Source organism: Terrapene carolina, unplaced genomic scaffold, assembly GCF_002925995.2.
Source record: "Terrapene carolina triunguis isolate 2854851 unplaced genomic scaffold, T_m_triunguis-2.0 Scaffold837, whole genome shotgun sequence".
NCBI classification, from domain to species: Eukaryota; Metazoa; Chordata; order Testudines; family Emydidae; genus Terrapene; species Terrapene triunguis.
Window position 1 is genome coordinate 5,166,592 of NW_020665188.1, and position 15,935 is coordinate 5,182,526.

General features: G+C 50.6%; 1 protein-coding gene across 5 annotated transcripts in view; it reads right to left on the minus strand.

Annotated features, from left to right (window-relative positions):
- BOK (BCL2 family apoptosis regulator BOK) overlaps positions 1-15,732 on the minus strand; it is a 58,200-nt gene extending 42,468 nt beyond the window's left edge. For 2 of the 5 annotated variants that reach the window (XM_029913737.1, XM_026660789.1), the window contains exons 1-3: positions 15,482-15,732; positions 14,172-14,470; positions 3,675-3,803 (exon numbers count right to left, since the gene is read on the minus strand). In XM_029913737.1, coding sequence (XP_029769597.1) covers positions 3,675-3,803; positions 14,172-14,394 — 352 coding nt within the window. In that variant the 5' untranslated portion in view covers positions 14,395-14,470; positions 15,482-15,732. Of the gene's footprint in view, positions 1-3,674; positions 3,804-14,171; positions 14,557-15,481 lie in introns of all 5 variants that reach the window. The other 3 variants (XM_026660787.2, XM_026660791.2, XM_026660790.2) reach the window with 3 other exon arrangements.
- Positions 15,733-15,935: the final 203 nt, after the last annotated feature.

The window sequence follows — 15,935 nt, forward strand, 5'->3', positions numbered from 1 at the left end:
GTCGAGAGGTTACCAATAGAAGGGAGCCCCCCGGTGCACAACAGAGACTTACACGGTGCTTTTTCTGTACTAATAACTTTTATTAACCAACCAATGACAATACACACCCTGCAATCTGGTAAAGAAGAGAAACAACAATACACAACATCTGGCATTTGCATTACTCACATTGGTCCTTGCGGAGAAACCCAAAAAGTGTCAGTCACCATCCTCACCATGCGCCCCACCACTAAGAGCAGCATGCTGGTTTCCTCCCCCCAAGGCATGCAGGCCAGGACACAGCTTAAATAATGTGTTATGCTGACACCTACCAGGGTTCGGACATATTTATGAAAGTTTTAACCCTTTTCCCTTATTTGAACTTCCACACTCTGCTGCTTTTGGGATGCCCGATTCTTCATGGTTAGTTTCTCTTATACTCATTAACATATATATTACCTTATCACCATAGTAACAGGAGGTTACCTTAAGGAAGTCTCTCACATTTCACCCCAGCTGCCAGTGGTCATCTTGTGGTATCTACTGATCTCCTGTAGACATTATTGTCCAAACTCAGCAGTTCTTTCAAAAACCTCAACACATCACAAATACAGAAACAAGCTCAGCAAGTTCTCTGTATAAGCTCGAAAGTTTGTCTCGCTCACCAATAGAAGTTGGTCCAAGAAAAAAAGGTATTACCTCACCTGCCTTGTCTCTCTAATATTGACTATAGGGATTTTATTTATAATATACAAGCTTTGTTTTAGGGGCGGGGCGGGGTTCGGTGTTGCACTAGGGGTTGAGGAAGGAGTAAGAATGGAGTAAGAAAGGAGAAGGGGTAAAGGGAGAAAAAAACTGCCCAGCAGGAAGGTACAGAGAGTGGGCAGCTGAGCGGGTCTGTAGTCCCAGACCTGGACTGTTTTCTTAATAAGCTGAACGCTAAGTAGCAGAGTTTATATCTCAGTCTGTTTCCAGCACTGAGCCGTCAGTGATTGGCTCTGACAACTCAGACAATATTTGAGATCTGTCGTCTTTTGCGAATCAAGGCTTCTTTCCTCTGCATTCCAAAAAATGGAATGTCCGGCAGCCACAGACTTAATGTTTAATTTTGCTAGATTCAGCAAGTCTTGCAACTGTAATTTGAATCCAGGAATGTTAGAACTAGCAGAATCTGCTCCTTTCCCCCAGCCAGAAATCTGTGTGAGTAGCAGAGAGGAGCACATAACTCACTCAACAAATATGGCTTCTTTTTCTGCTCATAGGCTGTCCTCTTTGCAGCACTTGAGACAGGGGCAGGGTAGAACCCTGGAGCACCTTTCTGAGTTCTGCCAGTGGCACTGGAAGCAGCCAGGGTAAAGGCGAGCCCAATGGTGGGCAGCTCCCCTGTGCAGCTGGTGTGTAATCATGGGGGGTGCCTGCTAGCGCGGTGTGGCTGCACAAGCACACAGCTTAGGGAAACCCTGGTGATGCGCCTTGTGGCTGCTCCCCAAGTGGCTGGGCCTAGTTTGTATAGTTGGGGATTCCAGTATTGCCAGCCCCTGTTCAAAAATCATGAGTCAGCTCCCTCCCTCCCCCGAAAATCATGGAATTGTCTTTAAAAAGTCATGATAAAAACCACCAATTTGGGGGCCTTTTTATTTGTCTTCTGGGTTTTGAGCCTTTGGAGAAAAGCTGGGGCACATTTTCAAGCTTCTAGAAACTCATTTAAAAAGCCATCCAAGGTTCTCACCTAGTCACTGGACTCCAGGAGCTGGGGCTTTAAGATCACCCAGTATCATGAGATTCACAATAAGTCATAAGCATTGGCAATGCTGGGACCCGCAGCAATGACTGGGGCTCTCTCCTCTGTCACAGTCACACAAATAGTTGTGTGCATGCAGTCCTAGCTACCAAAGGCACAGTCAAGTTCTCTTCTGGCTTGTTTAATTTCCTGTGGGTCAGAGCTCTGGAGCAGGGAAAATGAGACCCCCATTCCCCTGCTGTAGTAAGTAGTGCCAAGCCAATAAAATAACCACTTCCCCTGCAAACACTTGAACGTGCATGCTCAACACTCGTTTTCTGTGAGCCTCAGTGCAAGGAACGCTCAGCTACTCAAATGAGCACAAAGAGGCATGAGCACAGCCTGGGTGAATTTATTCTGCAATCCACACCAATACTCAGACATTTTGTCATAGTTGCCCAGCTCCATTCATCTTTCCAAGCCAGCAGTGCTCCACCTCACTGTGCACAGGAAGTCTTTTCATTCCAAGCACACCGTGTAGTCTTTCAGCACTGCAATCCACCTCATCCATTTTTTTTATTCCCGGAGCAATGGAATAAACCTCTTGGTGAACAGTACAAGAGCTCCGCAGGTTATTTTGGATTCACCCTGATGGAATCTCTGGGAAAGAGATTCCCCTTTCTTATTTATTGCTGGTATTGTTTTGTGGAAGAAATCAGTCTGTGCACTGCATCAAGGTGTGCTTCAGTTACAGAGTGCAGGTTCTCACACGGTGACTGTGGCCCCACTGGGGTCCCCACTCAGCTGTGCATGTTTGGGGGTGAAGACAGATTTCTGGAGTAGTGGAGGAAGTTTATTTGAGGGCATATTAGAAATCTGGGATCTTTATTTGTCCCCTTCCAAGGTTCCCCACAGCAGCACCAGCTCAAAGCCAGTACTCAAGCATGAAGAAAGGAGCCTGGGGAGCAGAACCATCCACTCCAACTCACACCTAGGTGCCCCCCGCGCAAGTGTTTCACACAGCTCTGCTGATGGTTAGTTGCATGCCAGCCCTGCTTTGTTTCAGCCTCCCCTGTTTTCATACACTGCTAGTATTTCCACCAGCCTCTTAGTTATTGCTAGGCTGCTCACAAAATGTGCAGGGCATTGCAGACTTCCCATGGTTATGCCAGGGCCGTCTGGAAAGAGAGTAGACAGAAGGCTTTGTCAAGTTCATCTCCACACCAGCCAGCTATCACCAAAGGAGAACTGGGGTGAAGGAGGGGGTGTTTTCAGAGGGGACCGAGGCTCCCTTGAAGGAGCACAGCACAGATTGTGCCTACATTTCCGTCAACACCACATGGGCCGGGTCACTAACTAACTCGTATCTGACTTATCAAAAGTCTCCAGACACCAACTCATTCAGGAACAAATCTAATGAAATGACGGAGCACCATAGAGTGTCTTAGGCTCTCATGTGGTGGAACAGTTCTGGCTGCTCCCAAGAGCAGAGGAAGCTAGATGGAAGCAGGCTCCCTTGCAAGGAGGAAGTGCTGGCTACAGCTAGGAGAAGGGAAGCCAGGAGAAGTGGAGACACCTGCAATGGATCAGTTCTGGGTCCTAGCATGAAGAGCAAGGGCTGGAATGAGGGAGACTCCCTTGTAATGAGGCTGCTCCAGATGCCAGCAGTGGGGAGGGGAACCTGGAATCAGAGTGACTCCCTGGGGTGATGAGGCAATATGGGCTCCTCCTGGAAGGAGAGGGAGAGGCCCTCTGGAATGAGAGACCCCTCACAGATATTGGGGCATTTCCCAGCCAGTGGTATGCTAGGTAGAGACAGTCCAGAGGAGTTCTTTTCTAAATCACTAGTTCAGTGTGTGCTACAAAAGAGCCCAGCTCCGGCAGATTTGCAACACAGCCCCCACCCTCTGGTCTAGCCCTGCACCCAAAGCCAGCCCCATCCCTGCTCCCCCCCAGTCCAGACAGACATCTGTACCTGCCGTGAAGATCTGGGCCGCTACTGCCAAGAAGGCATCAGTCACCACGGTCTCAGAGTGCAGTGAGATGTTCAGCTGGCGGGCGATATTCCGGTAAACATTTGGTCGGATGTATTCCAGCTCGTCCCCTGGAAACAAGGGCTTGGAGTCAGCACATGGCCAGCACAGACACTGCATTTCACTCGTCCCCTTGAGGGAGATGATGTCAACCAGGCCACCATGCCTCTGGAGAGGATATTCCTCCCCCTCAGCTCCCATTTTGCAGATGGGAACACTGAGTCAGGGAACAGGGGTGAAAAAGGAAATCCATCCCCACACTGGTGCTGAGGCCAGGCCAGGGACCAAGGGGCGGCTGGTTGCATGCACACACATTTCTGGGGCCGCTTGGCCATTGGCACTGGTAGCTCCTGTGAGCGTATTGCCACAGCCAGCCCCACCTCCTCCTGACCGCCACAAGCCTCCACTGCCTCCTGCGCAGCAAAGGCTCCTGTGGGGTAGCCCAATCAGAGGTGCCAGTGCTGCATGTGGCGGAAAGCCCCCCGCCCCATGCTACTGGTATTCATGGGGTAGGGGCCTACATCGGCTTCCCAGTTCCTTTGCAGAATTGCTGCCCAAGTGGTGTTCTCAAGGCCGCAGAGGGAGTCAGTGTTGGGGTGGGATTTGAACTCAGGAACTCTATCCTAATCCTCTGCTAAGCCACTGGACCCCATCCGCCTTTTCTCTTGCCTGGCAGCACAAGTGCTGACTACAGTGACTGTGGTTTCTTCTCGCGGCAGGAGAAGGATCAACAGAAGCAAAAATAACTTGATTTTTTTATACTACAGGTGCAGGTGCCTCCCTTTATTTTAGCTCTCCTGGGGCACACCCTTTTCTATGCAATAAGAAAAGCCCTGGGAGGAAAGGGCCTTACTAGCCCTGGAAGCTGATGAAAGCTGAGAACGGGCCTGAGGCTGTGAAACATTCAAAAGGCAGAGCGAAGAGTGCCAGCTCAACTATTTTACACTAACGTGGGCACAGAGGAAGATCTGGAGACCTGTGTGTTCTTCAGAGGGCTACATGGTTTGCCATCTGCATGGCTGACTCTTAAACTTCAGAACACACTCAGGCCTCCGGGTAGTTCTCCAGGATGGGAGCCCGAGGCATGTATCGGCATGAAGACCACCAAGAGAAAATGAAGTCCTGTCTCCATTACAAATGTCAATGAACTGTGTTGTAGGACCCTTGCAGAACATAAATGGTCCCCAAGCTGGTTTCTGTTATGTCCACACTGCAAGTGAAGGTCTGACTATAGCACAGGGAGGTATATCTGTGCTGCCTTTAATCTAGCTAGCCTGGGTAACAATAGCAGTGCAGATGTGGTGGCACAAGCTTCAGCATGGGCTTAACAACCAGTGTACAAGTCCACTGGGGACCATATGTACTCTGGTTGCTAGCCCATGCTGCCATGTCTTCACTGCTACTGGTACCTGTGCTAGGGCTAACTCAGGTGTGCCCACCCGTGCTACAGTCACATCTTCACTCGCAGCGTGGACATACCTTGGTAGTCTAGGTGGGAGTTACTCAACTTCCAGCATTGTGCAAAAAACTTTTGGGGTGGGTTGTGTGTGCATGGCATTGGACAAACACTTAAAACATGTTCAGGTCACATTTACACTGCAAGGCAGAACCACGTCTCAACGGTCTGGGGGACAATGGTGGTGTGACCAGATCCTCCCGCACATCTGGTTCTGTAGCATAGATGGGATCGAAAAGGCAGGATTTTCCCTGACCAAATTAAGGACTCTGGAAACGTCATTATTAGCTACTAAACCTTACCCAATTTATACAACCTCTGACATTAGTTTTTAAATATTTAAGCAGGCAACCTTCACAGTATTCCATAAAGTGTTTCGAAACTTCTGAGGTTCAATTGTTCCATGCAATCTGATTAACAAAGGAAACCCTGCAATGCATGGCTGAGGCTGATAAGAGGGAATGTTGCATACGATATGGGAGAACTGTTCCTCTGTCTCAGGGTTACACAGCCTTACCCTCTGAACATGAGGAACAAAAGGATAGCCTCACCCTGGGCTAGCTGAAATATCTGTATGATGGAGGAGGGAAATAGGATAAGCACTTGGCAGAGCACTATTATTCCTCACTATTGGTTTTATTACAGGAGGGCCTAAAGGTAGTGCCCACGGAGCTAGGTGCTGTACATGCACATAGCAAGAGTCCCAGTCCTGAGGAGCTAAATAAATAGACAAGGAAAACAAAGGTACAGAGAGGGGAACGATTCCCCCAAGGTCACACATCAAGTCAGGGGCAGAGCTGGGGACATTACCCTGGTCGTCTTATTCCCAAGCCTGCTCCTACCCACGAGGTCACGCTGCTTCTGAGAGCAAGGGAGCCTTCTCTCTCCATGCTCAGCTGGAGTGTTGTGATCTCAGCGATCAGCTTGTCAGCATTTCTCCCCCCACAGTTGTGAAAGAGCATGGAGAGCAGCGATGGCAGCTTCGTCACATAGACCTAGAGGGGCCCCTTCTGAGGCCTTGGCTCTAGTGTGGGACCAGTTCAACGAAAGCTATTTTAAACTAGTGCCAGGCAGTATGGACACTCATCATCTGATTTAAATGTGGTTTATATCACTTACTGAAGTAAGCAAAACCAGTATAAACCAGGTTTAAATCAGATGATGAGTGTCCACACTGTTTTAACCAAATCACCACTTGCACCTGTTTAACTAAACTGCCGTAACTTTGAATGACCTTGGCATGCCTAAGCTTTGTCTATATTTAGTCTCCGCTGCCATTCTTATTGAATAAATATAGATCCTACCCCTGTACTAGATTTCCTAGGACCAGTGCCCAATGTAATGGAACTAGACCAAGAATGCCATGAAGTTCCCCTAGGTCACTGAACTGCTACCAGATGGATTGTGGCTTCCAACCTCTCCTGCTTTGTGCCTGTTCTCTGAGATTCTTAAAGTGCTTTATGGCATGGCCTAGATAAGCCTTACTACAGTCCTACAAGGTAGGTATTATACCCTTTTCACAGCTGGGTAAACCGAGGCAGGGAGGATAAGTGACTGACAGAGTCACAGAGGAAGCCATTGGCAAAGCTGGGTAAAGGACACAGAAGTCCCATCTCACTTCCCTCTACTCTAACTTCTGAGTGGGGATGCATTTGAATTGGTAACTAAGAGATGAAAGATTTCATATCTCCCATTACCAATTGCTGGGCTATCCTATCCCCCTTCAGCACAGATTTGCCAATGTTAGTAAGCAGGAGAAGTTGTTCCCCATGAAGTAAGGTTTCCTTAAAATGGCTGTTTTCAAAGGAACACTGCCAAGGTCAATATTTCACACTTCTTGACATGTCTCCTCCACTCCTAGGCAAAGGTGGCAACTACTCCTTAGCTAGTGAAGTGTAACAAGAACTCAGTGAAAACACATTGTCTCCTGTCATAGCGTGAGACACCGAAAGCTGCATATCTTGGTGCCTGAGATTTTTATTTAGTGGGGATTGTCTTGAACACCCCGCCACGCCCCAGGATGAGAGCACTTCCATGTCATAGGATACACTGAGGAAACCTAACTTAGATTTGTCTCAGCCGCATGAACGTCAAATCAGGAATAATTATTGGCATCACTGGGCTTACTCCCAACACACATGGGCCTAACAGAGATTAGAATCTAGCCTTTATCCTTTTAAGATAAAAAAGTTTCCTGAATACAGGAGCATATTTCACCCGAATTGCAAAACCCATGCTAGCGTTAGGCCAGGTCAACACAGCTAAATTTTGTCAGCATAGCTACATCAGCTGGGGTGTGGAAAAAAAAATAAAAAACCCCTAGCTGACGTATCTATGGTGACAAAACCCCCCATGTAGATGCAGCTGTGCGGAGAGAAGAGTGCTTCTTTCATCTTAGCTGATGTTGTTGGGGGAGGTGGTGTTATGTTGGCAGAGTTCCTTCTGGTGGCATAGGCCTGTACTGGCTTAGCTATGCCAACATAGGCTCTGTAGTGTAGACTTGGCCGTAGAGAATGAGCATACACCACTAATGTCACATGCCAGCAGGATGAAGGGGTGTCCAAACATTTCCCAGGTGCATGGAGCCCATGGGAGGTGTCAAGCCAACTTCAGCAACCCTTTCCCTGGCAATGCAGTCAACAGCTGCCCCAAGGACACATAACCCCATTGTGGAGCAGAGGAGAGACTATGGCTGTGTTATCTGCCCACCCTGTACTTAAGAGTGCTAATAGTGGGGGTGGGGGACGTATCTGCCTCCGCCTGCCCTCACCCAAAATACAGATCCCAGGACCCACAAAGCACCCTCTCTAGGGCCTAGTGAAGGACTGTGTGCTGTGGAGAGGCTGACCCCAATCTGCTACGAGGTAAGGTCAGGTCCACATATGGAAGGACCCTCTGTCTGTGGATCTAGGAGTCTGATTGGGCTCTGAGTTACAAAACTGGTGCTGGGAATTGAGGACCTAAAGTTCCTCTTCTCTTGCTGAAGAACTACATCCCCTCCTCATCCCAGGCTGGAGGCAATTCCCAACAAATAAGGGCTTGTCTATGTGAGGAAACTGCCCAGAATAGCTTATCCAGAATAGCTTCCGGTGTAGACACTCTTATTCTGGAATAAAAGTTACTTTATTCTGGAACAAGTGGGAAGCACACTCATTCCAGAATTCTGTATTCTGGAATAGACTATCCACTTGAGCAGCTGTTCTGGTCAATTGCCCCTGGGTCTGAAGTAAACATGATCCAGCAGCCTTGAGAAGAAAACTGTGAGAAAGTAGATGGGCACATCTATACAGCACTGAATGCTGAGGGAAGCCACAACAGATGGCAGCAGGGGAACCAGTAGGATAGAGAACTCTAAGGGCCTGTGCTGGTCCCCAAAATCTTCCCTTTGCCAAGGAAGAACAGACACAACAACTAATGGTTGGCCAGCAGAACACAGGGGATTTACAGTGCATGGCTAGCTCAAAGCACTGCACTGATTCCAGTTAAGCTCAGGAAGGCCAGTTTCTCTGCTGGTGTCAACTTATGCAATGCCATTGACATCAATGGCACCATGGTGGTTTACAGCAGCTGGGGACCTTGCCCCCAAGGGCAGCAGAGGCTTCACTGACTGTACTCCAGTGTGAGCACTGCTGGTCTTCCCTTCATCTGTTCACACCAGGAGCCAGGCGGACATGCAGCTGGCTGGTGGCGAGGCTGATACAGCGATGGTGGTTGTTCCAGACATAGGTGGATGGTTGGTTTGTAGGAGTTTTTTTATAATAAAGCTGAACACTTATTTTTAATGTTTGTCACCAGTTAGTCCTATTAGCAGCCACAGTGTCTCATTGCTCAGTGCCACTATTCCTCAGCTGTGAGCTCTGTAATAAGAGCATCCGTACAGAATTCCCTTTACCCACTGTGTGTCCAGGCCTACTCGCTGGCTCATCATGCTCACTTGCCGGCTCACCTTACCATCCATATGCATACGCACAAGCACTAGGAATGCTCTGTTCCTTCACATATACAGAGTGCTCCCAGCAACTGTCACTGGGCGAGAACTGGTTTAGCTGGCTGTACCAGTTGATGCAGAAGTTTGGGGCTCAGATTCCTGGCATGTGCCTGGGAAACAACAGTGGTTTAAGACCTTTTGCTGCAGTTGGCTATTTACAACAGGAAAAGGGAAGGAAGAGCTAAAGGCCATGTGGGCAGCAATGTTTCTGAACAAGTGATCAGGAAATGACTGTATAGCTCAATATGAAGAATGATTTTCCCCTTGTGTCCCTTATATGTGGTTCCATTCCAATCAGGTTTGCTTAGAGAAGCCAAGTTCTTAGGACTATCAGCCAAATCCTTCCATCTGAACATAAGCACAGTAACAGAGTCAGGATAGTCGTCAAGGAGACGCCTTCAAATTCACTCTGCCATCTGCTCGCCCTCCAAAACACTTCTGCCACCTACATTTGACCCCACCTGAGCAGATGGAGAAAGAGAGAAGACCAAAAAGGTGAAAGGGAATGGAAGGAAAAGGAAAGAAAAGACAGATGGCAAAAGAGAGGAAAAACCAAAACAGGAGAGAAGAATATGTCTGGGGAAGAGAGGAACTTAGAGGAAAATAAATAAATGAAACAATAGAAAAGGATGAAAAATTCATCTGAGGGGAAAACCTCAGCCTGTAAAACAAAGACCAAAGAAAAGTCACCAAGATATAGAAAGGGAAAGGAGAAGTCGGAAGGGAAAAGAGGCAGAGATACTGGACTAAATTCCCAGCACATGTATGTCAGCGAAGCACACTGCAAGCAGACTGACAGTGAAGTCTATGGAAGTAGACCAGCAGAGGGTCAGGTCCACAGGATTTATTTTATAGGAAGTTTGCTTCAGGCAGCATTTTGAATCCCTGGTTTATTGGTAATGTTCTGGCCAAAAGTGATCTGAAGATCATTTGGACAAGGAGGGCGACTAGGTACTAAAATACTCTCCACAACCACAGTGACAGGAGGAGACTAGGAGAGAACTGGCTGACTTTAAGACAAAGGCTAAATCTTAATAGGATGGGCAAAAAGTCATGCAGCATGGCCAGCTGTCGGTACCCCAGTATGCCTGTGAGGTGCATCTAGTACAAACTGATATAGGGCAGGATGCCACTGGTTGGCCCAATGAACCATGCTCCCCTTCTTATCACTCCTCTCCACAGGAGAACATGCTGGCAATTACGCCATGTCTACATTTACCAGAGGCCAACGCTCCTGTGATCAATGCAGTGGGGGTCGATTAAGCGGGTCGGGTGAAGACCCGCTAAATCGACGGCAGAGCGCTCTCCAGTCGACTCCAGTATTCCACTGGATTGAGAAAAGTAAAGGAAGTAGGGTTGCCAAAGTTCTGCTCGCACTAAACTGAACACCGTTGCCCCGCCCCTGTCCCACCCCTCCTCCGAGGCCCCCACTGCCCTGCCCCTCCTCTGAGGCCCCGCCCCCACTCACTCCATCCCTCCTCCCTTTGTCGCTCGCTCTCTCCACCCTCACTCACTCGCTCATTTTCACCGGGCTGGAGCAGGGGGTTGGGATGCGGGAGGGTGTGAGGGCTGCGGCTAGGGGTGCCGGCTCCAGGGTGGGGCTGGGGATGAGAGGTTTGGGGTGCAGGAGGGGGATCCAGGCTGGGGCAGGGGGTTGGGGCATGGGAGGGGGCTCCGTCTCCAGCTAAGGGTATGGGCTATGGGATGGGGCTGGGGATGAGGGGTTTGGGGTGCAAGAGGGTGCTCTGAGCTGGGATCGAGGGGTTAGGAGAGTGGGAAGAGGATCAGGGCTGGCACAGGGGGTTGGGGCATGGAAGGGGGTCAGGAGTGCAGGCTCCGGGTGGCACTTACCTCAGACAGCTCCCGGAAGCAGCGGCATGTCCCCTCTCCAGCTCCTAGGCGGAGGCGCGGCCAAGTGGCTCTGCGCGCTGCCCTGTCCGCAGGTGCCGCCCCCGCAGGTCCCATTGGCCACAGTTCCCGGCCAATGGGAGCTGCAGAGCTGGTGCTTGGGGCGGGAACAGTGTGTGGAGCCCCCTGGCTGCTGACCAGACTTTTAACAGCCCAGTCAGTGGTGCTGACCGGAGCCACCTGGGTCCCTTTTCGACTGGGCATTCCACTCAAAAACTGGACACCTGGCAACCCTAAAGGGAAGTCGACGGGACAGCGTCTCCCATCGACGCAGTGCGGTGTAGATAGGGTTGCCAGCTATGTTCCCTGTAAGCTACATGGTCACGTGGCCAAGCAGCAGCCTATTAAGCGCAGCGCAGGCACTCAGGGAACCCGCCCAGCCAGAACCTGCTGCAGCTGGGGGAGGGGCGCCCCTCCCCCGGCCCCAACCTAGCCCAGCCCCCAACCTGCTGTGGCCGGGGGTGGGTGCCCCTCCCCCGACCCGGACCCAGCCCTGCCACAGCCAGGCGCCCTTCCCCTGCCTCCACCTCAGCTCTGGACCTGCCGCGGCTGGGGGAGAGGCACCTATCCTGTGGCCCCAGCCCTGGAGCTGCTGCAGGGAGAGAGAGCTGTGGGGGGGAGGAGGGGGGAGTCCTCTCTCTCCACCGTAGCCCTGGGGCAGCCTGCACCCCAAACCCCTCATCCCCGGCCCCACCCAAGAGCCTGCACTCCCAATCAGAGCCCTCACCTCCCTGCACCCCAACCCTCTGCCCCAGCCCTGAGCCCCTCCCACACTCAGAACCCATCAGCCCCACCCCCCCCATCACATTAATTTTGTTATGTGCACCAATATGGAGGTGATGTGTTACCACCACATTGGTGCACATAACAAAATTCATTCTGCACATGTATGGGAAAAAGTAGAGGGAACGCTGGTTGCCAGGCATCTGGTCGAAAAGGGACCCTGGTGGCTCCTGTCAGTACTGCTGACTGGGCCATTAAAAGTCCAGATGGCGGCACAGTCGGGCTAAGGCAGGCTCCCTGCCTGCCCTGGCTCTGCACAGCTCCCCAGAAGCAGCCGGCATGTCCCTGTGGCCCCTAGGCACAGGAGTGATCAGGGAAGTTCCACGCACTGCCCCCACCCCCAGCACCGGCTCCGCAGCTCCCATTGGCCGGGAACCATGATCAACAGGAGCTGCGGGGGCAGCGCGCAGAGCTGCCTGGCCATGCCTCAGGCCAAGGGGCAGGACATGGCAGCCGCTTCCAGGAGTGGCACGGAGCCAGGGCAGGCAGGGAGTCCTGACCAGGAGCTGCCTGAGGTAAGCACCACCCGGCCAGAGCCCACACCCTGAACACCCTGCCTGAGGTCAGAACCCCCTCCCATACCCTAACGCCCTCCCAGAGCCCGCACCCCCTTCTGCACCCCAACACCCTACCACAGCCCTGAGCCCCCTCCTGCACCTCTTCTGACACTCCAACTCCTGCCTCAGCTCTGAGCCCCCTCCCGCACTCCAAACCCCTTGGCCCCAGGCCGGAGCCCTCTCCTGCACCCGAAACTGCTCATCCCTAGCCCCACCCCAGAGCCCACATCCCCGTCCGAAGCCTGCAGCCCCTCCCGCACCTCAACACCCTGCCCCAGCCCTGAGCCCGCTCTCGCATTCCAAACACCTTGGTTCCAGCCTGGAGCCCCCTCTTGCACCCCAAGCCTCTCATCCCCAGCCCCACCCCAGAGTCTGCACCCCCAGCTGGAGCCCTCCCACACCCCCGCCCCAGCCCAGTGAAAGTGAGTGAGGGTGGGGGAGAGCGAGCGACAGAGGGAGGGGGGCTGGAGTGAGTGGAGGGCAGGGTCTCAGAGAAGGGGCAGGCCAGGGGAGAGGCCTTGGGGAAGGGGTGGGACGGGGCAAGAGTGTTTGGGTTTGTGCAATTAGAAAGTTGGCAATCCGAGGTGTAGACACCGCGGTAAGTCGACGTAAGTTACGTCGACTCCAGTTACGTTATCCATGTAGCTGGAGTAGTGTAACTTAGGTCGACTTACCTGCCTAGTGTAAACAAGGCCTTAGTGGTGCCATCTAGCATATGCACTTGATGCCAGCACTGCACACCTTAGCCCCTATGGCCACCCCCCCACCCCCCACCACGTGTTCCTACAATCCAACATCCAGATCTTGGTAACTATACATAGTAATGGTGTTCAGCTGATACAGCCTTTAGTGCTTTGCTAGCTGGATGCCATCTAACCATCCCCACCACATATTTGCCCCTTGCATCTTTTTTCTTCCTGCACAACTCCACAGGCAAAGCCAGGTTGTGCAAAGCTCCCTGGACTAGTGATTTGGCCGCACCCCTCCAAGCATGGATGGCCCCAATGCCAGAAGTAATAGAGAAGATTCCTGTCCAACTGAGTGAATCAGAGAGAGACAGTCTAAGGCAGATGGCAGTGGATTAACTGTCACACTTTGTTATTGAAATGCAGCCATTACAAGGTTCTCTAATGCACACAGTCCAAGTGGAAGACCCCCAATGAAGCATCCCTACAACTCAGTCACCCCCTTCCTAGGTGAGCAATTGAAGCAGCTCAAGTTTACCGCTAGCAGAATTATACAGATAAGACTGTCACTGTAGTCCAGCATTGGGCTGTCATGGAGGCCAACTCACCCTGCTGAATGCAGAAGAGATTGTGAGCTCTGTTGGGGTGCTAGTCTGGGGAAGCCATGGATTGAATGAACACAGAGACAAAGGGCGTGATACTGCCCCCACTGAAGTCAAAGGCAAAACTCTTATCAAGTTTTAATTGGTGCAGGATCAAGCTTATATTTCCCCAGGGACCTACAGGAAACAGTCTCTTCAGAATCACTGGGATGAGCAAGGAGCTGCTCCTTGCTCCAGGTGGGAGATAGGGGCAGAATGAGGAGGTGCAATGGGAACCAGTCTGGATGCTCCAAGTGCAGAGAATAACACCTCATTCTTTAAGCAAATAAGGTCTTGGCTGTGTGGGACGCCCTCTTGGCACTCAGCAGTCCCTGCCTTTCACCCGTTCCTGGTCTAGTCAGAAGTGCCAGAAGGGACCCCCTCAGGACCCCTGGCCGCAGCCACAGCATGGATGCTTACCTAGTCGCAGAAGCACGCTGGACACCTCAGCCAGTCTGCCTCCAGGCATGGGTGCACTGTGCTCTGGTTTGCTCCAGCCAATGCCAGCCCAAAGCAGCCGGGAATGTATGTAGTCTCTGCAGAGCACCTTAGCCTGGGACACCAGCTCCTTGTCGGTGGGAGACCGATCAAAAACCTCCATCACCTCCGCAGCAAAGACCGAGGAACGGCGTAGCACCTCCATCCCTGACAGCTGAATTCACCGACTCAGGGTGTGCCTATCTGAAGTCTGCCCCGAAGCCTTTGACAGGAATCTGTAGCTATTGTTTAAGGGAAATAATACACTGGGCTCGTGATTCATCACAGTTCCCAGCAAAGTTCTTGAATTAACCTTCATTAGCTTTACCTGGTGGATAAGAGCATATGGAAATCCATCAGCTCACCCGGAAAGAAAAAGGAACATAGGGCCAGATCCCCCAGCAATCTAAATCATAGTGCCATGGAACTCATTGCTGCGACACTAATCTACACTAGCTGAAGATCACATCCATTGAATCTTACAGCGAATAGGCCAAATCTTGCAGTCCTTAGGTGCCCACTGAGGGCAGTGTGGGAGTTTTGCCTGAGTATGGACTGCAAGATTTGCGCTAATAAGATATTTTCTCTTTTCCCCCTTTTAATTTCAGAACTGCTGAATCTTAATTTCAAAGAGACTAAATAGTTAGAATCTGGAAACAATTTTCAGAATGTGTAGACAAGACCAGCTTGCTTCAGTTAAATAATCTAGGAAATCAAACCAGAGTCCCACATTCCAGCTACAGTACCTCAAGCAGAGGCAGACACACAAGAATTCCAGATCATCAGAATGTGGATGTTGAAGGAAGGAGGTCACATATACACCATAAATACTGTGCTACAATAGTGTTTAAATTTTCAAATCTCCCACTAGCCCTTATCCTCAGAGACAAAAGTTTCTTGTTTAGTGCAATCCTAAATTAGTTTTTGTTCCTGTGACTTGTTTAAGAGATACACTCTACCTGCTTTTTCTCCCAAGCCTTTCAACTGCAATTGTCTCAGCAAAGTGGAAAAGCGGAAGTGCCAGTCCCTACAGTAAGGGACCTAAAATCCATTTAGAAGGACCTGAATGAAAGCTTTGGGTCTGACTTCAATGGAGCTGCAGGTGAGCAACACTCCTAAAAAACAAAAATCAGACCAAAGTTTTAGTCAGGTGGGTTTGAGACCCTCATTTTAGGAACCCATATTTGAAAGTTTTTACCATAAAGAAAACAACGCCAAATTCTTAAAAACTTCCAAGCAAAGGACATATTTACCTCTCATGTTGCATTTCCTTCCTTTCAATGATCTTTTGTCGGTTTCAGCCGCTTCTCATATTTCTTTGGAAGAACTGGTTCTTTTTAAAGATTATAATGATTCTCTGCTCCTATCCTCTGCTGGAGCTAGAGCGCAACTGCTTGCTCGGTTCTTTATTCTCTCCCCATCTCTGGCAGCCTCCACATCCCGTCTGCACTCCAGTATGATTCTACCACTTGTTCTGCTGTTTTTGAGAGCTTGGGGCAGCCAGAGAAAGGAAAGCCTCTTGCTTTAGCCTTGTAAGGAAGATGAAATAACCAGGGGCGGGGTTATGCAAGCCAGCTAGCAACAATCTCCCCTCCCTTTTCTTCTTCAGTTAAGGAGGCTCTAAGCAGTTGTACTGCTAGGTTAAGAGGGACTTTTTTCAAGATGTTCCAGCCCAAACAGAACATTGCTTAAACAGGTGGCTGAGCT